This window comes from Amblyraja radiata, assembly GCF_010909765.2.
Source record: "Amblyraja radiata isolate CabotCenter1 chromosome 42 unlocalized genomic scaffold, sAmbRad1.1.pri SUPER_42_unloc_2, whole genome shotgun sequence".
Lineage (NCBI taxonomy): Eukaryota > Metazoa > Chordata > Chondrichthyes > Rajiformes > Rajidae > Amblyraja > Amblyraja radiata.
Window position 1 is genome coordinate 2,471,972 of NW_022630088.1, and position 20,943 is coordinate 2,492,914.

The 20,943-nt window shown below is 49.3% G+C and overlaps 1 protein-coding gene across 1 annotated transcript; it reads left to right on the plus strand.

The window, feature by feature from the left end:
• Positions 1 to 8,565: 8,565 nt before the first annotated feature.
• On the plus strand, positions 8,566 to 9,684 carry LOC116969028 (zinc finger protein 432-like; the record flags this gene model as incomplete). The annotated part of the gene is made up of 1 exon (XM_033016001.1): positions 8,566 to 9,684. A coding segment is annotated over one exon (1,119 nt), but the record flags the coding sequence as incomplete, so codon positions are not given.
• Positions 9,685 to 20,943: the final 11,259 nt, after the last annotated feature.

The following is a 20,943-nucleotide window of genomic DNA, read 5'->3' on the forward strand; positions in this document are numbered from 1 at the left end:
ATGAGGATAGCAGATTGTGAGTGATATTTGTTATACTGATTGTATTGGGAAGGGTGATTATAGAGTGATGGGTTGTATATATGACTAAGATACTGTGTAGTATAAGGGTTTTTTCTTTTCTTTTTTGTATGTCTTTGTAAATAGTTGATTAGTGTATAAATGTAAATAATTTGGTGTACATATAGTGGCTGGTGTACATATGGTGTACATATAGCTGCTAAATTTGTATAAGATAATTACAAGCAGTTGAATAAGGGGTGGGAATTAATAAGCTTTGGCTTCTTCCTGCTCCTTTTTGGACACATACGATTTCATTTATTTATAGATATTGTTTATGACACTTTATAAATATTTTTGTTTAGTTTTTTGTACGCTGTTTCACACTTGCTTTTTATTCTTTTATTCTGTTCGAAATAAATAATAAAATTAAATTAAATTAAAAAATTACTGGAAAGTTGTCGGTTTCTGCCGGTATAGATGACAGAATAATATTGGTGTCAGGTACAAAAAGAGCAATAGGGATCACTATTTTTAATAGCTCTCAGGTCTTAGACAAAACACCATTCATTACGTCTTCCCACTTTCGGGATTGGCAGAATAGGAGTATTACAGGACTTTGCTTTTCACTAATACTCCTTGTTGAACTAAAGATACAATGACCATAGCTATCCCTTCTTCAGCCTCCGGGACCAGTCAATATTGTTTTAAACATGGCAAGGCGGCACCCTTTTTTAAAGTCGCTTTATGTTCAAGGGCTGAATGCTGAATTCTTATGCTTTGCCGAAAGTTCAGAGGGTACTTGGACCAGCAATCCTCAGCAATCGGCTGTTGCTTTTCAAAAATAGTGTGCCATTCCTTTCTGACCCATGTGATCTTTCCTTCTGTGGCAATGGCAACTTTAAAACATGAAACATGTCTGTTTTTTCCTTCACCATTTTATCACTTTTCCTATTTCTTTCACTGTTGCTGGAGGTCTAGTAGCTGCAGTTAAGTGTGACAGACGTGTCGCCCATGTCAAATCGATCCCTTTGGTTTTTAGAGAGGTGGACCATTATTCCTAATCCCGGGACCCCAAAGAACAAATAAGGGGTCACTGTTAACGGTTCAAGTTTATTCAACCAGGGGGAGACTTGTTCCTGGTATCCGGGATTAGGGAGGCACGTATATAATTCAGTGCAATGCGTTTGCTTATGTTCATGGCTGGTTTCAACAAGATACTGTAAATACTGGCCATTTTAAAAATGTTTTGTATGACTTCCTTTTACCTTCAGTCGTGCAGGAGGACGTCCAAGTTCATATTTCCTTTTTCCAGTTTCTATTCTTTTGCAATCGGTTAGGTGTATCCAACGAGGATTATTTTCGACCTTCACTGCTGTAGGTGTAGTCAGTAGTTCTTGCAAGGGCTCCTTCCACCGTTCTCCTAATTTCTTCCCATCCTAATTTCTTATCAGTTTGTGATCTCCTGGTTGTAGGGATTCGCTGTTATGGTTAGTTGATAGTGGTTTCTGTGGTTCAGTGGTTTCTGTAAGACTGACAAGGTTCGGGTCAGTTGCTGTGCATATGTAATTAATTCATCACTAAGATCCTGTCCAGTCTCAGTCAAGGCTTTACTTAAACTCTTTAACTACTTACAAGGCAAACCCTTTAAAAATTGATCATTATAAAGAAAAACATTTCAAATTAACAGATTTATTTCTGAGATATAGGCATTTCCAAGTCTCATCCAACACCTCAATCTGAATCCCACATGTCCAGTGTGCAATTCATCTCTCCTGAATTCAATTCAAAAGGTAAGATATAGGAAGAAATCAAACTTAAAATACTGACAAGGTCACCAATCCTAATGCCAGGTTACGCAGCGAAGAAAATGAACAGTTTCTTTGCTGAGCCACATCCGCTGTTTAATAAACGTTGAGAAGATAGAAAATAAACAGTTAATTTCCACATAGATCGCCAATGCATTTCTGAAGAGCAAAGGAAAAGAAAATAACTGTGTGCGGCTCCACCCGCAACTTCTTAGAGACACTACCTTTTAAACCACATGAGAAGCTACAAAGATTTATCATGTAAATGAGCAAGCTCATTCAATGACATCCTATTTCATCTGAATTATAGGATTAATTCAACATTCACCCAGAACCAGTTCCACAAACATGTAACAGTCTTTAAACTCACTCACTCTGCACCCTCTTTTCATCACAAATTTCCACACCTCACACAATATGCTGAATTTCAGATATTCACACACTTTAAAGCAATAGAATTCTCACTCGAGTAAAACACAGTTATACACACCTCAAGGAAATCATGCAAAACTCTTAAAACTTTGATGCACCACAAAATATTCATACTTTGTTCATAAATACAGTACATACTATAGAACGATCTCCACTTTGGTGGCAAAAATAGGAAAGTAGACTATTATCTGAATGGTGGCCGATTAGGAAAAGGGGAGATGCAACGAGACTTGGGTGTCATGGTGCACCAGTCATTGAAAGCAGGCATGCAGGTGCAGCAGGCAGTGAAGAAAGCGAATGGTATGTTAGCATTCATAGCAAAACGATTTGAGTATAGGAGCAGGGAGGTTCTACTGCAGTTGTACAGGGTCTTGGTGAGACCACACCTGGAGTATTGCGTACAGTTTTGGTCTCCTCCTCTGAGGAAAGACATTCTTGCCATAGAGGGAGTACAGAGAAGGTTCAGCAGACTGATTCCTGGGATGGCAGGACTTTCATATGAAGAAAGACTGGATAGACTCGGCTTGCACTCGCTTGAATTTAGAAGATTGAGGGGGGATCCTATAGAAACTTACAAAATTCTTAAGGGGTTGGGCAGGCTAGATGCAGGAAGATTATTCCCGATGTTGGGGAAGTCCAGAATAAGGGGTCACAGTTTAAGGATAAGGGGGAAGTCTTTTAGGACCAAGATGAGAAAAACATTTTTTACACAGAGAGTGGTGAATCTGTGGATTTCTCTGCCACAGAAGGTAGTTGAGGCTAGTTCATTGGCTATATTTAAGAGGGTGTTAGATGTGGCCCTTGTGGCTAAATGGATCAAGGGCCTCTCCCTCTCCCTCTCCCTCTCCCTCTCCCTCTCCCTCTCCCTCTCCCTCTCCCTCCCCCTCTCCCTCCCCCTCTCCCTCCCCCTGACTTCTCCTTCCTTAAGTACCCTGGGATGTAGACCATCAGGCCCTGGGGATTTATCAGCCTTCAGTCACATCAGTAAACCCATATATAACCATATAACCATATAACAATTACAGCACTGAAACAGGCCATCTCGACCCTTCTAGTCCGTGCCGAACACGTATTCTCCCCTAGTCCCATACACCTGCATTCAGACCATAACCTTCCATTCCTTTCCCGTCCATATAACTATCCAATTTATTTTTAAATGATAAAAACGAACCTGCCTCCACCACCTTCACTGGAAGCTCATTCCACACAGCCACCACTCTCTGAGTAAAGAAGTTCCCCCTCATGTTACCTCTAAACTTCTGTCCCTTCATTCTCAAGTCATGTCCCCTTGTTTGAATCTTCCCTACTCTCAGTGGGAAAAGCTTATCCACGTCAACTCTGTCTATCCCTCTCATCATTTTAAAGACCTCTATCAAGTCCCCCCTTAACCTTCTGCGCTCCAAAGAATAAAGCCCTAACTTGTTCAACCTTTCTCTGTAACTTAGCTGCTGAAACCCAGGCAACATTCCAGTAAATCTCCTCTGTACTCTCTCTGTTTTGTTGACATCCTTCCTATAATTAGGCGACCAAAATTGTACACCATACTCCAAAATTTGCCTCACCAATGCCTTGTACAATTTTAACATTACATCCCAACTTCTATACTCAATGCTCTGATTTATAAAGGCCAGCACACCAAAAGCTTTCTTTACCACCCTATCAACGTGAGATTCCATTTTCAGGGAACTGCACAGTTATTCCCAGATCCCTCTGTTCACCTGCATTCTTCAATTCCCTACCATTTACCATGTACGTCCTATTTTGATTTGTCCTGCCAAGATGTAGCACCTCACACTTATCAGCATTAAACTCCATCTGCCATCTTTCAGCCCACTCTTCCAACTGGCATAAATCTCTCTGTAGACTTTGAAAATCTACTTCATTATCCACAACCCCACCTATCTTAGTATCATCTGCATACTTACTAATCCAATTTACCACACCATCATCCAGATCATTGATGTACATGACAAACAACAGTGGACCCAACACAGATCCCTGTGGCACCCCACTAGTCACTGGCCTCCAACCTGACAAACAACCATCCACCATTACTCTCTGGCATCTCCCATTCAGCCACTGTTGAATCCATCTTGCTACTCCACGATTAATACCCAACCATTGAACCTTCTTAACCAACCTTCCGTGAGGAACCTTGTCAAAGGCCTTACTGAAGTCCATATATACAACATCCACTGCTTTACCCTCATCAATTTCCCGAGTAACCTCTTCAAAAAATTCAAGAAGATTAGTCAAACATGACCTTCCAGGCACAAATCCATGTTGACTGTTCCTAATCAGACCCTGTTTATCCAGATGCTTATATATATTATCTCTAAGTATCCTTTCCATTAATTTGCCCACCACTGACGTCAAACTAACAGGTCTATAATTGCTAGGTTTACTCTTAGACCCCTTTTTAAACAATGGAACAACATGCGCAGTACGCCAATCCTCCGGCACTATTCCCGTTTCTAATGACATTTGAAATATTTCTGTCATAGCCCCTGCTATTTCTACACTAACTTCCCTCAATGTCCTAGGGAATATCCTGTCCGGACCTGGAGACTTATCCACTTTTATATTTTTCAAAAGTGTCAGTACTTCCTCTTCTTTGATCCTCATAGTTTCCATAGCTACTCTACTTGTTTCCCTTACCTCACATAATTCAATATCCTTCTCCTTGGTGAATACCGAAGAAAATAAATTGTTCAATATCTCCCCCATCTCTTTTGGCTCTGCAGATAGCTGTCCACTCTGACTCTCTAATGGACCAACTTTATCCCTCGTTATCCTTTTGCTATTAATATAGCTGTAGAAACCCTTTGGATTTACTTTCACCTTACTTGCCAAAGCAACCTCATATCTTCTTTTAACTTTTCTAATTTCTTTCTTAAGATTCTTTTTACATTCTTTATACTCGTCAAGCACCTCATTTACTCCATGCTGCCTATAATTATTGTAGATCTCTCTCTTTTTCCGAACCAAATGTCTAATTTCCCTTGAAAACCATGGCTCTTTCCAATTTTTACTATTTCCTTTCAACCGAACAGGGACATAAAGATTCTGTACTCTTAAAATTTCACCTTTAAATGTCCTCCATTTCTCTTCCACATCTTTCCCATAAAACAAACTGTCCCAATTTACTCCTTTTAAATCCTTTCGCATCTCCTCAAAGTTAGCCTTTCTCCAATCAAAAATCTCAACCCTAGGTCCAGTTCTGACCCTCTCCATAATTATATTGAAACTAATGGTATTGTGATCACTGGTCCCGAACTGTTCCCCAACGCATACCTCTGCCACTTGACCCGTCTCATTTCCTAACAGGAGGTCCAGCACCGCCCGTTCTCTAGTAGGTACTTCTATGTATTGCTGCAAAAAACTATCCTGCACACATTTTACAAACTCCAACCCATCCAGCCCATTTACAGAATGTGTTTCCCAGTCTATGTGTGGAAAATGTCTTGCCTAATGTGAATTTTCTTTAGATCCTCTGGCCATTAGTACATCTGGGAGATTGTTTGTGAAGACAGATCCAAGTTACATGTTCAACTCTTCTGCCATTTCCTTGTCCCCCATAATAAATTTGCCTTTTTCAGTCTTCAATGGTCCAAATTTGGGCTTAACTAAATTTTTCCTCTTCACATACCAAAATAAGCTTTTACTATCCTCCTTTATATTCTTGGCTAGCTTACCTTCGGACCTCGTCTTTTCTCCCCATATTACCTTTTTAGTTATCTTCTGTTGCTCTTTAAAAGTTACCCAATCATCTGGCATCCCGCTCATCTTTGCTAGGTTGTACTTCTGTTTTATTTTATACGGTCCCTGACTGCCCTTGTCAGCCACGGTCGCCCCTTACTCCCCTTGGAATCTTTCTTCCTCTTTGGAATTAACCAATCCTACACCTTATAACCATATAACAATTACAGCACGGAAACAGGCCATATCGGCCCTTCTGGTCCATGCCAAACATTTATTCTCTAGTCCCATCTACCTGCACTCAGACCATAACCCTCCATTCCTTTCCCGTCCATATACCTATCCAATTTATTTTTAAATGTCAAAATCGAACCTGCGTCCACCACTTCCACTGGAAGCTCTGTATTATTCCCAGAAATACCTGCCATTGTTGTTCCCCTGCCTGTTAAGGTGCAACCCATCCTTTTTGTATAATTCGCCCTTCCCCCAAAGCAGATCCCAGTGGTCTAAGAATCTAAATCCCTGCTCCCTGCACCAGCTCCTCAGCCACACATTGAGATCCTCTATCTCCCTGTTCCTTCCCTCACCAGCACGAGAAACTGGAAGCAAACCGGAGATAACCACCCTGGAGGTCCTGCTTTTCAGCCGCCTTCCGAGTTCTCTGAAGTCACGCTGTAGAATGTCTTTCCTCTTCTTCCCGACGTCATTTGTGCCGACATGCACTACCACTTCCGGCTGCTCACCTTCACCCTTGAGGATGCTCTGCAATTGGTCCGTGACGTCCTGGATCCTGGCACCAGGGAGGCAACACACCATCCTTGACTCCCACCTGTTGCAGCAGAAATCCCTGTCTGTCCCCGACTACTGGGGCCTCAGCGTCACCTTTTAACTCGCAGACCTGTCTCTTTCTCTTCGGGTGTCTTCGGTGTAATGATCTTACTGTAGGTCCTGTCCAGGATTTTCCCGGATGATCCTGAGGTCATCCAGCTGCTTCTCCAGTGCCCCAACACGGTCCTTCAGGAGCTGAACCTGGACACACTTTGCTAGAGGCAGGAAACATGTTCCCGATGTTGGGGAAGTTCAGAACCAGGGGTCATAGTTTAAGAATAAGGGGTAAGCCATTCAGAACGGAGATGAGGAAACATTTTTTCCCACAGAGAGTTTTTAGTCTGGAATTCCCTGCCTCGGAGGGCGGAGGAGGCCAGTTCTCAGGATACTTTCAAGAGAGACCTAGATAGAGCTCTTAAAGAAAGCGGAGTCAGGGGATTTGGTGAGAAGGTAGGAACGGGGTATTGTTTGTGGATGATCAACTGTGATTACATTGAATGGCGGTGCTGGGTCGAAGGGCTGAATGGCCTGCTCCTGCACCTATTGTCTATGTTTCTATGTAAAAGCTTTTCACTCCACATCACCGTCTACATCTCTCCTGCGACTCTCAGCCTGAGGAAGGGTCTCGACCTCATAACGTCGCCCATTCCTTCTCTCCAGAGATGCTGCCCGTCCCGCTGAGTTACTGCAGCATTTTGTAGTCTGGCCCCACTTGAGGTTTTATCTCAGGTTTGCAGCCTCTGCAGCTGCTGTGATTGTTTCCCCTCCCCCCCACGTGGTGTACGAGCCATGGGGGCGGGGCCGTCCGTGCCATGGCAACCGTTGCTAGGGCGGGATGGGCGGCTCTGATTGGTGGAGGACGCTGTCCGTCCGAGGGGCGGGGACGCGGCTCTGATTGGTCGGACGCAAGGAGGGGGCGGGGCCTGGTCCTTTGTGACGTGAGACGAAGAGGCGGGGCCTCTGCTCAGCGCCGGGAGCTCAGGTGGGAACAGCCGCCGCCGCTCGGCCCCGCGTACTTTCCCCACCCCCTCCTCCCTCCCTGAGGCCGGCGTCCTGAGGAGCCGAAGCCCGAAGCGTGCGGGTGGAGAGAGATGTCAGTGAGTGAGTCTGGGCGCCCTCTGGTCCTCCGGCTGCAGCGTGGGAGGCCCCGGTGTAACCGATCCACGTTCCCCACAAACGCTGGGGGGACGGTGCCAGCAGTCTGCACCGTGACGTCAGGGCGTCTGTCGTTCGTACTGTGTATGTGTGGGGTGGGGGTATGTCATGGTGCAGGGCGGTGACACGTCACGGGGCAGGGCGGGGGTTCGTCACGGGCCAGGACCGCCCCCCTTCTTTCTCTCCCCACCCCCTCCTTTCTCACCCTCACCCTCTCCTCTTCCACCCCCACCCCCTCCTTCCACACCCCCCCTCCCCTCACTCCTCCCTTCACCTCTTCCCCTCATTTCCACTGTTCTCATCCCTCTTCCCCACTTGCCTCCTCCCCTCCTCTCCACTCCTTCCCCACGTCATCCCCTCCTCTTCATCCCCCTTCACCCCCTCCTTCATGCCCTCCCATCACCCCCCTGCACCCACCAAGCACTAGTAATGTTCATGCATTAGTAATGTCGTGTTTGCCAGCTTGTTGACCCTCTGTGTTCCCCTCCTGCAGGGTTTAGGAGCCGTTGCTGTAGTCAGAGAGACGGTGACGTGAGCGGCCATTGAGGGAGGCCAGGGTGCCGGTGAGCCCCCCACATCTGCTCAGTGTGCGGGCTGAGCTTGGAGGGGCTGAGCTTCGATGGAGGACCACATGATGGGGCACAACAAGGAGAAGCGTTATGAGTGCGACGTGTGTGGCAAGGCGTGCCGGAGTCCGAGCGAGCTGGAGATCCACCGGCGGGTTCACACGGGCGAGAAGCCCTATGGATGCAACACCTGTGGCAAGAGCTTTACCCAGTTGTCGGGGCTGCGGGAGCACCAGCGGGTGCACAGCAGTGAGCGGCCCTTCACCTGCTCCGACTGTGCCAGAGGCTTCAAGTCATCCATGCAACTGAAGGTACACCGGCGCCTGCACACCGGGGAGCGGCCCTACACCTGCAGCGACTGCGGCAAGAGCTTCACCCGCTCCGACCGCCTACTGGAGCACCAGCGCATCCACACCGGTGAGCGGCCCTACACTTGTGTCCAGTGTGGCAAGGACTTCACCCACTCTAGCAGCCTGTTGGAGCACCACCGCACCCACACCGGCGAGCGTCCCTACACCTGTGTCCAGTGCGGCAAGGGCTTCATCCACTCCAGCAGCCTGCTGGTGCACCAGCGCACCCACACCGGCGAGCGTCCCTACACCTGCTCCCAGTGCGGCAAGGGCTTCACCCACTCCAGCAGCCTGCTGGAGCACGAGCGCACCCACACCGGCGAGCGCCCCTACAACTGCGCCCAGTGCAGCAAGGGCTTCACCACCTCCACCAGCCTGCTGGTGCACCTGCGTACCCACACCGGCGAACGCCCCTACACCTGCGTCCAGTGCGGCAAGGGCTTCACCAACTCCAGCAGCCTGCTGGAGCACCAGCGCACCCACACCGGCGAGCGTCCCTACACCTGCGCCCAGTGCAGCAAGGGCTTCACCACCTCCAGCAACCTGCTGAAGCACCAGCGCACCCACACCGGCGAGCGCCCTTACACCTGCTCCCAGTGCGACAAGGGCTTCATCTGCTCCACCAGGCTGCTGTCCCACCGGCAGGTGCACGCCGGCGACCATCCCGTTCCCAGCCCGGTGTGTGGAGAGCGCTTTGCCATGGCCTCCCACGCCCTGTCTCACCATCGCGTACACACCAGTGGCCAGCACTACGATTGCCCGTACTGTGATGAGGCGTTTGACAGCTCGCGGGGGTTGTGGCAGCACCGGCGGACCCACGCCGGCGAGCGACTGCTCCCACTGCAGCAAACGGGGGCTGCGGGAGCACCAGCGGATACACAGACCGTGATGGAGAAGGTGAGGACAGACTCTACGATGGCTGTATAAAACTGGACCAGCATTGCCTGTGGCAGATTGTGTTTTCTCGGCTGCCGCAGGAAGTAAATCCTCTGTTGGGCCTTTTTTTCTGTAGAGTCGACGGTGGCCTCCCATTGATCTATCCAACAATGATCTATTCTACATTTCCCTTGAACTCCATTCCCTTTGTCCCATTTCACTCCTTACACTTCCTTTACTCTGAATATCCCATCAGAGTGAAGCGTCACGTCCCGAAACATCATGCATTCCTTCTCTCCAGCCGCTGCCCGACCCGCTGAGTGACTCCAGCACTGTGTGACCTTCTTCCCATGATGCATGCTGCCCCCCACGTGACTCTGCGCAAGGGCATGGGGTGGAGCCAGCAATCCCCTTCGGATAGGCGGTGACGTCAGGGCGGCGGTCCGTGCGTGCGGCTGTTATCACGGCGCAGGGTGGGCGGATGTGCGGGCGGTTCAACGCGATTTCCGGATGTTCGGTGCCCCCTCCCCCCCCACTCAACCGCTGCCTCACTTACACCCTCATCCCACTCCCTCACTCACCCCGTCACCCCCTCCTACCTCCACCCCACTGACCCCCACACCCTCTTCCCCTCCAAGCACGAGTAACGTTCACGCTTTAGTAATGTCACAGAGAGTGGTGAATCTGTGGAATTCTCTGCCACAGAAGGTAGTTGAGGCCAGTTCATTGGCTATATTTAAGAGGGAGTTAGATGTGGCCCTTTTGGCTTAAGGGATCAGGGGGTATGGAGAGAAGGCAGGTACAGGATACTGAGTTGGATGATCAACCATGATCATATTGAATGGCGGTACAGGCTCGAATGGCCTACTCCTGCACCTATTTTCTATGTTGCTATGTCCTGTTTGCCAGTTTATTGACCCTCTGTGTTAGGATCTGTTGCTGTGGACGGAGAGACGGTGACGTGAGCAGCCATTGAGGGTGCCAGTGAGCCCTCCCATCTGCTCGGTGTGCGGGCTGAGCTTCGATGGAGGACCACATGGCGGGTCACAACAAGGAGAAGCGTAATGAGTGTGACGTGTATGACAAGGTCTGGGAGAGGCCGATCCAGCTGCGGCACAACCGCGTGCACTCTGGTGAGGGGCCTTCGGCTGCTCCGACTGCGGCAAGAACTTTGCCTGGTTGTCGAGGCTGCGGCAGCACTGGCAGGTGCACAGCAGTGAGTGGCCCGTCACCTGCTCCGACTGCGACAAAGGCTGCAAGTCGTCGCCGGACCTGTTGATGCACAGGCTGGTCACGGTGCAGCCGGTCTGCGGCAGCACGCACCACGATGCCCGTGGCCAGGGGTCCGAGTCCATCACCTCCCCACAACGGCCACCAGCTTGGCACTGGCCATGGCACCCAGATCTGGCCTGCTGGACGGCAGCCTTTGTGTGGGAGGTAGTGGGCCGGTACTTCTCTCTGGTGAGGGCGTGGGTGGAGGCGGCAGTCCCTGGCAACACCGCGGCCACTCCGCAAGGACTGACCAATCAACTCGCCACTCTCTCCACTGCCCCCCTCAACCAATTCAAGGCCGTGCTGGCATCCGTACATCTGAATTTCAAAATCCACGTAGAAATCTCATGCCTATCACGTCCGAACTGTACTTATCAGCCATAACCTGCTATAAACTCAGCTACCTTTGTACCGCTGCCAGAAGAAGAATGCAACCATGATTGTTTGTTGCTTGTAGAACCGCTGCCACTCCCCGGCTGGACTTACAGTCATCCGATTGATAATCCTGATCTGGACCTATTTACACTTCACACTGACCTAGCTATGACCGATTATTGACAGGATATGCAGTGGTCACACCACAACAAGCGCTGGAGGTGTACACTTTACCATCCAGAACGGCCACTCAGGCAGCTGAGCTGTATGCCCTGACTCGTGCGTGCATATTGGCAAAAGATACAAGTGCTAATAACTACAGCGATTCTTGCTATGCGTTTGGGGTTGCACATGACTTTGGGCAGTTATGGAAAAATAGAGGATTCATCACAGATTATTAAGCATGATAAACTGATCTTAAATTTATTAAAATTCTTAAATGTAGACATATTCCTTATTAACTATCTTTGTAGTATAAAATACATGAATATACTAACATTGTGTGGGATGAGAGAGAAAACAAAGGTGAAGTGAGGCATCTAGATGGGCATCTAAACGGAGGAAGGTAGAAGTTGAAGTTTGAAATCCAACGAACAACTTCCACACAGAACACAGTGAACTCGCTGCTGGAAGTAAACAAGCTTCCTTATCTGATTAGAATGTTGGGTTTGTGCCCATATTCCTTCGCATGCACAAGGAGGTGTCTCTTTGCTTGCTCCAACCAAAATTATAATCGGACCTGTATGGCTCCATTTTTGCAACTGATTAATGAGAAAAAATATTAATATCCTTTCTTACTCTAAGCGTTGATCAACAAGCAGGAAACTGGAAGTAAAATTAATATCCTTCCTTATTTAATTTTGATTGGAATTGAACAAGGTAACGAAAGGGTGTATTGGATGTGACAATTGGCAGCTGTCGCTTGACCAGTTGCAGAAGAGGTTGTGGTAATCGGCAAAGTAAGATTAGGCATATTACCTCTTGTCTGGGAATGTGGGAACGGTGGATGGTAAATGTAAACATGAAATAGCAGAGCAGATAACGAAGCTTGTTTACTCTTCTGTGAGGAGTTACAGAGGATCTCCCGCCACCCCCTACCTCTAGTAGCGTAGATATGTTGCAGTAAATGGGAGGCTTATTATTGGCTTGGAATGGGAATGGTGGTGTGAGCTGCCTGAAAGATGAGATGGAATAATGTCAAGATTCCCTTGTTTTGTGTTTGACTTGTATTAACCATCTGTTTGACTTGTATTAATCATTTCCCCATACCTCTCCCACATGCACCCCCCCCCCCCCCCTCCCACACACACACCCCTCCCCTGAGTGGTGGAATATTGCTTTGGGGGAATGGGTTGCATTGGGGGAACAGGTGAGTGGTGGAATATTGCGTTGGGGAATGGGTTGCGTTGAGGGGGGGGGGGGGGGCAGGCCTCTCGTGTGACTGACCCAATGGGTCCCACTTAGTCTTGTCATGCAATAAAATTTCGAAGCAAATCTGCAAAGTCTGCGCTTTTCATTTTCCTTTAATTTTCCTCTAAATTAACTTCTTCCACAAAAAGAGACACGTATTTCATTGGAATACAACTTGGCTCCAGCGGGTTGACGAGCTAAAGTCCTTGTTTACCGCAGCTGGAGTCTTGCGGACGTCCAAGGGCAGAGAGCGGGATCCCAACGTTCGGAGTTGAGGGGGAACGGCCGGAGGACGGGAAGCGGTGACTCCGGAATAATCCTGACACCTTTTGCCAGCGAGAAGACAGAGGAATGATGAAGAGATGGCCCACGATGTGGGATGTCTCCTTAATTTGAAGAATTCAATGTTCATGTCATTGGGCTGTAAGCTATGAGGTGCTGTTCCTCCAGTTTTCGTGTCACCTCACTCTGGCAATGGAGGAGGCCCAGGACAGAAAGACCAGTGTGGGAGTGGGAAGGGGAGTTAAAATGGTTGGCAACCGGGAAATCCAGCAGGCCTTGGCGGACCGAGCACAAGTGTAGGGTGAAATGCACGCCTAGTCTAGATACAAGGAACAGCAGATGCTGGTTTACAAAGAGAGACACAATCTCCTGTAGTAACTTGCACCTCTGGAGAGCATGGACAGGCAACATTCTAGATCAGGACCTTTCGGCCTGCTTGGTGTGGGGGGTGGAAAACGTTGGAAAGGAGTGGTAGGAGTGGTCGCCTAATGTGCCTGTCCCACTTGCCGATTTTTTAGACGACTGCCGGAGGCTGTCATAGACGCAGCAGGTCGCTGAAAAAAACGGCGACAACCCACGTCATCCTGGCAACAACCTATGTCAGCACCTACGTCAGGAGAAGTCAAGCTATGCTCATTGGCGTCAAACCCACTGTCGCAGAAAAAATTTCAACATTTAGCGGCGACCTCAAAGTCGCTACGACATTTTGCTTGTTATGGGGACTATTCCCGGCAACCACCAGCGAACATGTGGCGACAAGCTAGACGCCTGTACTTGCCTAAAAATCACCTACGTGGGACAGGCCCATTAGATTGCCTTCACTTTACAGATGCGGCCTGACCCACTGAGTTCCTCCACCGCTTTAGAGGGAATGGACAGACGACTTTTTGAGTCGGGACCCTTCTTCAGACAGATTGGAGAGGGTGGGGGGAGGAAGCTGGAAAAGAGAGATGGGGGCTGGACAAAGCCTGGCAAGTGATAGGTGGATACAAAATGCTGGAGTAACTCAGCGGGACAGCCAGCATCTCTAGAGAGAAGGAATGGGTGATGTTTCAGGTTGAGACCCTTCTTCAGAAGTGATAGGTGGATATAGGTGAGGGAGACACAAGAAACTGCTGTTGCTGGAATCTTGCATAGAACACTAGTTTATGCACAGAATCTCTTGCCCAGAATGAGGGAATCCAGGACCAGAGGACATGGGTTCAAGGTGGAGGGGAAAAGATTTTATAGGAATCTGAGGAGTAACTTTTCAACACAGGTGGGTGTATGGAACAAGCTGCCAGAGGAGGTAGTTGAGGCTGGGCCTACCACAATGTTTAAGAAACAGATATAGACAGGTACATGGATAGGACAAGTTTGGAGGGATATGGACCAAATGCAGGCAGGTGGGACTAGTGTAGCTGGGACATGTTGGTCGGTGTGGGTAAGTTGGGCCGAAGGTCCTGTTTCCACACTGTATCACTCTATGACTCTAACACAAAGTGCTGGAGTAACTCAGCGGGTCAGGCAGCATCTCTGGAGAACACGGATAGGTGACATTTTACACAGTGCTGGAGTAACTCAGCGGGTCAGGCAGCATCTGTGGAGAACATGGATAGGTGACAGTTCGGGTCGGTACCCTTCAGACTAACACTTTGTTAACAGATGAGGGTGTGATCGGCAGGTGAGTGAAGTAAGTGACAGAGGCGAGATAAAATAAGGAGACAGAAGGATGTGAGATAAGGAGTGAGGAATGTATATGTGCAGCTTTAAGGGACATTGGTCAGGTAGCATTTGGAGTATTGCATACAGTTCTGGTCACTCCATTACAGGACTGATGTGGAGGCTTTGGGGAAGGTGCAGAGATGGTTAACCAGATTGGTTTTAAAACAAGGAACTGCAGATACGGGTTTACAAAAAAGGACACAAAATGCTGGAGTAACCCAGCGGGACAGGCAGCATCTCTAGAGAGAAGGAATGTGTGACATTTTGGGTCGAGACTGAGGAGGGTCTCGACAAGAAACGTTACCCATCTTCTAGCATTTTGTGTTTACCTAAACAGCGCCTATCCACGTGGCGGTGTGCCAGCAGGCTGGAGGAGCGGGCAAAGGCTTTGCCACAGAGCGGGCAGGTGAAGGGGTGCTGGCCGGTGTGGATTCGCTGGTGCTCCAGCAGGTGGTAGAGGCGGGTGAAGCTCTTACCACAGGACGGGCAGGGGAAGGGACGCCGGTGCTGCCACTGGCTGGACATGTGGGTGAAGCCCTTGCCACACTCAGCGCACACAAAGGGCCTCTGTTGTGTATTTGTTGGTGCTCCTGCAGCCCCCATTGCTCTCTTGTCACAGTGGGAGCAGCTGCTCGCTGGCGTGGGCCCGCCGGTGCTGCCGCGGGCTGTGAAACGCCTCACCACAGTACGGGCAGTCGTAGGGCTGGCCACTGGTGTGCACGTGCTGGTGAGACAGGGCTTGCGAGGCCATGGCAAAGCTCTCTCCACACACTGGGCTGAGGATGGGATGGTCGCCGGCGTGCACATGCTGGTGGGACAGCAGCCTGGTGGAGCGGGTGAAGCCCTTGCCGCATTGGGGGCAAAGGTAGGGCCGCTCGCCGATGTGGTGCGCTGGTGCTTCAGCAGGTTGCTGGATCAGGTGAAGCCGTTGCCGCACTGGGCGCAGATGAAGGGGCACTCGCTGATGTGGGTGCGCTGGTGCACCAGCAGGTTGCTGGACTGGGTGAAGCTCTTACTGCAGTCGCTGCAGGTGTAGGGCTGCACTCCGGTATGCAGGTGCCTGTGCACCTTCAGGTCCTTGGACGACTTGAAGCCTTTGCCACAATTGGAGTGGGTGAAGGGCCGCTCACTGCTGTGCACCCGCTGGTGCTCCCGCAGCCCCGACAACCGGGTAAAGCTCTTGCCGCAGGTGGAGCAGGTATAGGGCTTCTCGCCCGTGTGAACCCGCCGGTGGAGCTTCAGGTCCCCCGCCCTCTTGAAGCTCTAGCTGCATTCCGAGCATTTGAAGGGGCATCCACCTAAGCTCAGCCCCTTGAAGCTCAGCCCGCACACTGAGCAGTCATGGGGGGGGGGGGGGGGGGGGGGGGGGGTGCGAGAGTGTTATAGGCTCCAGGCCTATGTTGTAGGCTCCAGGCCTGTGGTGTAGGCTCCAGGCCTGTGTTGTAGGCCCCAGGCCTGTGTTATTGCCTCCAGGCCTGTGTTATAGGCTGCAGGCCTGTGTTATAAGCACTGGGCCTGTGTTGTAGGCTCTGGACCTAAATGATGGGCCACAGGACTATATTATAGGCTCTGAGGGTTGTCAGATCACCTCCATCAGGCTATCAGCAGATAGCAGAGGCCATCCCAACTGAAGTCCTGTCACCCCTTTCCTCCACATGGAAAACAACTCCTAGCATCCATCCAGCTGACTGAGACAAAAGCACACTGGATAGCCACCAAGTGGTCACAGGAGTGGACGGCAACCTCATCTCCATTACACAGCTACATCTCTTCACCAGATAAAAGCTGTCCAGGGTCTGACCTCCCCAGAGGAACATGGGTGAAGCTCAGCAGACTTGGCACTGGAGTCTCCAGGTCTAAGTTCTGGGCTTTGGCATCCATTCTGATGCCATGAGCCTGTGTTTTGTAGGCCACAGGGCTGTATTATAGGCTGCAGGCCCGTGTTTTATGCTTTGGCCCAAGTTCTGGGCTTTGACCTAAGCTCTGGGCCTCAGAGCCTGTGTTGTAGGCCTCAGGGCTGTGTTGAAGGCTCCGGGCCTGGTTGTGGGCTTTGGCCTATTTTTTGGGCCTCCAATTCTTGGGCTCCAGTATTATTGATGCCCTTTTAAAGCAGTCAGTTTGAAGGTGGATGGGTGCCCCATGCACGGACAGGTGGATTGATAGTTTTTGGATCACTGTCTCGGAGGTGATCGTTGGGAGTAGGTTAATTTCAAACCAGGTAGAGTAGGAGTCCACCAAAACAAGGTAGTGTTTCCCGTGCCATTCAAAGATGTCGGCGGCCAGTGAAGACCACGGAAGGGAGGGAGCTGGCTGAGGCAGGAGAGGCTGCTTCTTCTGGTGTGGTGTCCGGCTGTTGCAGATGGCACACGATTCGGTCTTTTCGCGTATGAACCTTGTCATCCCGGGCCAGTAGATCATGTTCTGGGTCCGTTTTAGAATGGCCTCTGTGGATATCGTCATAGTACTCACCCCGTAGAGTTGGAGGGATAACTGCCTTGTGGCCTTTGACGATTATCCCATCCTGTAGCACTAGTTCATCACGAACCAGGTAGTAGGGTCGTGTTTCTAGCGGGGTGTTTGACAGTTTGTTGGGCCATCCGTTCCTTATGATGGTGGTTAGCAGTTGCGAAGTCTTGTCCGCAGCTGTGTGTTCGGCAAGGCGACATAGACGATCTGCGGGCATGAATGAGACCTTAAGGACTGAGAATTCGTCTTGTTCGCTGGTAGTGCGCGGGGCTCTGGAAAGCGTGTCTGCAATGTGCATGTCTTTACCTTTTTTGTATACAATGCGGAAGTCAAAACGCTGTAGCTGCATCATCATGCATTGTAGACGAGCCGGGGCAGCGTGGATGGGCTTGTTCAGGATTGTGACTAGTGGCTGATGGTCAGTCTCAACAGTGAAAGTTTTTGCCAAAAATGAAATCCTTAAATTTTGAACAGGCAAAACCGACGGCAGCAGTTCCTTTTCAGTTTGGGCATGGCGATGTTCAGTGTCTGTTAGGGTTCGTGATGCATAGCAGACAGGCATCACTTCACCGTCGGTGATTGTTTGTAGGCATGCTGTGCCTAGCCCATACTGGGATGCATCGCAGGTGATGGTGATCGGCAGCTTGAGGTTTAAGTACGCCAGTGTTGGTGCGCTGGCTAGCTGGAGCTTGAGCATCTCGAAGACTCTTTGGTGTTGTGGGTACCAGGACCATGCACTGCCCTTGTGAGTCAGTTGTCACAGGGGGGCAGAAAGGTCGCTGAGGTTGGGAATAAAGTTCCCCAGATAGTTCACCATGCCGAGGAACCGTTGCAAACTGGTGACATCGGTTGCAACTGGCAGTTCGTTAATGGCTGCAGTCTTTAACGGATCAGGTTTTAACCCATTGCTGGTGCACACATGGCCGATGTAAGTAACTTCCGGAACCCGGAACCTGCACTTGAGTGGGTTGAGTTTGAGGTTAATGTCCCTGGCACGGTTTAGTATTTTCTTCATGTTGGCGTCATGCTCGGCTAAATCACAGCCGTAGACTAAGATATCATCAACAATGATGGCACATGGGTATTCTGCAAATAGCTGTTCCATTATGCATTGGAAAACTTTGCTGGCTGAGTTGATGCCGAAGGGCATTCTTAAAAATCTGTAGCGGCCAAATGGTGTAGCAAATGTCGTCAGAGCAGATGATGCACAGTCCAATGGTATTTGCCAGAAAGAGCTTTTGGCATCGAGGACCGAGAATACCGCTGCGTTTCCAATTTGCGCAGCCGTGTCCTCAGTTGTTCTCATCAGGTAATGTGGATGTTTGATTGCTGTGTTTAAGTCTTTGGGATTCATGCAGACGCACAACTCATCTTTGTTTTTCTTGGAGGCTACGACCATAGTGGAAACCCAATCAGAGGGGTCGCTGACCTCGGCAATAACTCTGATGGGGACCATATGTTTTATTTCAGTGTGTATTCTTTCTCGCATGCCATGGGGAACGCGATGTGGTGCGCGAACCACTGGTGTAACTGCAGGATCTATTGTGATTCTGTACGTCGTGGGCAGCTCGCCAAATTTGTCGTCGAACAGGTCTTTCTACTGGGACAGCAGCTGCTGTGTTGGCTCCTCTGTCAAACAGAGTTTGTGGACAGCACATCCAAAATATACCAGTCCTAAGTCATAGAAACATAGAAAATAGGTGCAGGAGTAGGCCATTCGGCCCTTCGAGTCTGCACCGCCATTCAATATGATCATGGCTGATCATCCAACTCAGTATCCCGTACCTGCCTTCTCTCCAAACCCCCTGATCCCTTTAGCCACAAGGGCCACATCTAACTCCCTCTTAAATATAGCCAATGATCTGGCCTCAACTACCTTCTGTGGCAGAGAGTTCCAGAGATTCACCACTCTGTGTGTGAATGCACTGATGCCAAACAGGGTTTCAATTCAGTTAGGTTGAACGATATAAAACATCAGGTTTTTTGTGTGTTCATTGACAGTGCATTTCAAATCAGCTTTCCCCAGTGGGTGTAAAACTTCCCCTCCGTAGGTATGTACTTTGGGGGAGTCCTTTTTCATTCGCTCCGTGCTCCTAATCTTGTTGAACGACATAACGTTGACCTTTGCACCCGTGTCCACTTTGGTGGTCAGAGCCTTGGTGTTTATCACCATGGTCACTGCTGGGTCCAGCAGTTTGCCTGAGGAGCGTAGGAGATAGTACTGCTGAGTCGTTGTCTGTATTATCGGAATCATTCCCGTGGGAAGCATCGTCGTGTTGGGAGTCAGAGTCAAACAGTTCTTGTTGGAACAGGTGCAGATTTGTCCTTGAAGTAGCGTTCCCACGAGACTGACAACACATCGCAAACTGATTAAGATTCTTGCCGTTGTGACAAACATTCCCATGGGCTACGCAGAACTGGCACCCTCTAGAGTGGAAGTAATTGCAGTTGGGGCAACTCGTGGCAGGCACATTAGAACTTTTCCGAGGCATATTTGAAACATTGCGGGGAGAGTAGTTAGCAAGATTGACGTTGTGTTGCTGTTGTGGGCTGGCAGGATCAAAGTCTGCGAGCGGGGCCACGGCCTCTGCCATGCAACATGAATGAATGGCTTGCTCTAAAGTAAATTCAGCGTTTCGAAGCAGTTCAGCTCTTAGCTTGCGATCGCTCATTCTCCCCACAATCTTATCGCGTATTAACTCAATCGTCAACTCACCAAAGCGGGACCGTGTAGCCATGTGTCGTAGGTCACTGATGAAGCGTTTGACAGGTTAATCGACCTGCTGCTGCCGGGCTAAAAACCTTGTTCTCTCAAGGATGCGATTAGAGGGCAGGTCGCACAAATCTCTAAATGTTCTGAGTATGACAGTTGGATTATCGATAGTTTCAGCGGGCACTAAGACCTGGCCATTAGCGTCTTTGATTGCTGGGGCAAACTCGAAGTTGTCTGCACGGATCATTGCCTCTGGACCCGCAAGATTGAGCAGTAGCGATGCCTTCAGATCATCGGGGTCATTCCGGTGAACGATGCAAATATAGTGAGCAGTCACATTCAAACATGTGCCATCGTTCGGCTATGTCAGAGTCAAACACAACGGGACTCGGCCTTCGACAGGAGTTGGCTGTAACGTTGAAAAATTAAAAGGTAAAACTGATAAAGAAAATAAATCGCGGTGAACAAGAGTAGTGGGTTAGAACCACTTTTCTGACACCATGTAATTGCCTGACTCGCACACAGATAAAGGTGTAAGAATCTTTAATAGACTGCTCAGTGTCAGATAGGCAGTACATTGTACGTTCAGTCTGCTGCATCTACTGAATATAACAAACCAGTTCTTATACTATAAAGCATGCTCTGGGCGGGGTTATTACTACTAAGCATTCTGATTGGCTAACATGCAATAGCCAATCTACAGAGGTGATAGCATTCAAGCCCTGCCACAGTTGCCGAACATCCGTCTCATCCTCCAGCTTGGAGCAGGTCCTTTTTGGCCTTTTTGATGGCCTTACCAAGATCATATTTGGACTTCTTGTAGACCTCTGCATCTCCAGACATGAATGCCCGGGATCTGGACTTCAGAAGAGTGCGGATCTTATGATTCATCCAAGGCTTCTGGTTAAGAAACACTTGGAAGGTTTTTGTTGGTATGCAGTCCTCCATACATTTCTTTATGAAGTCTGTAACGACTGCGGCGTATTCATTCAGGTCCGTTGCTGAGTCCC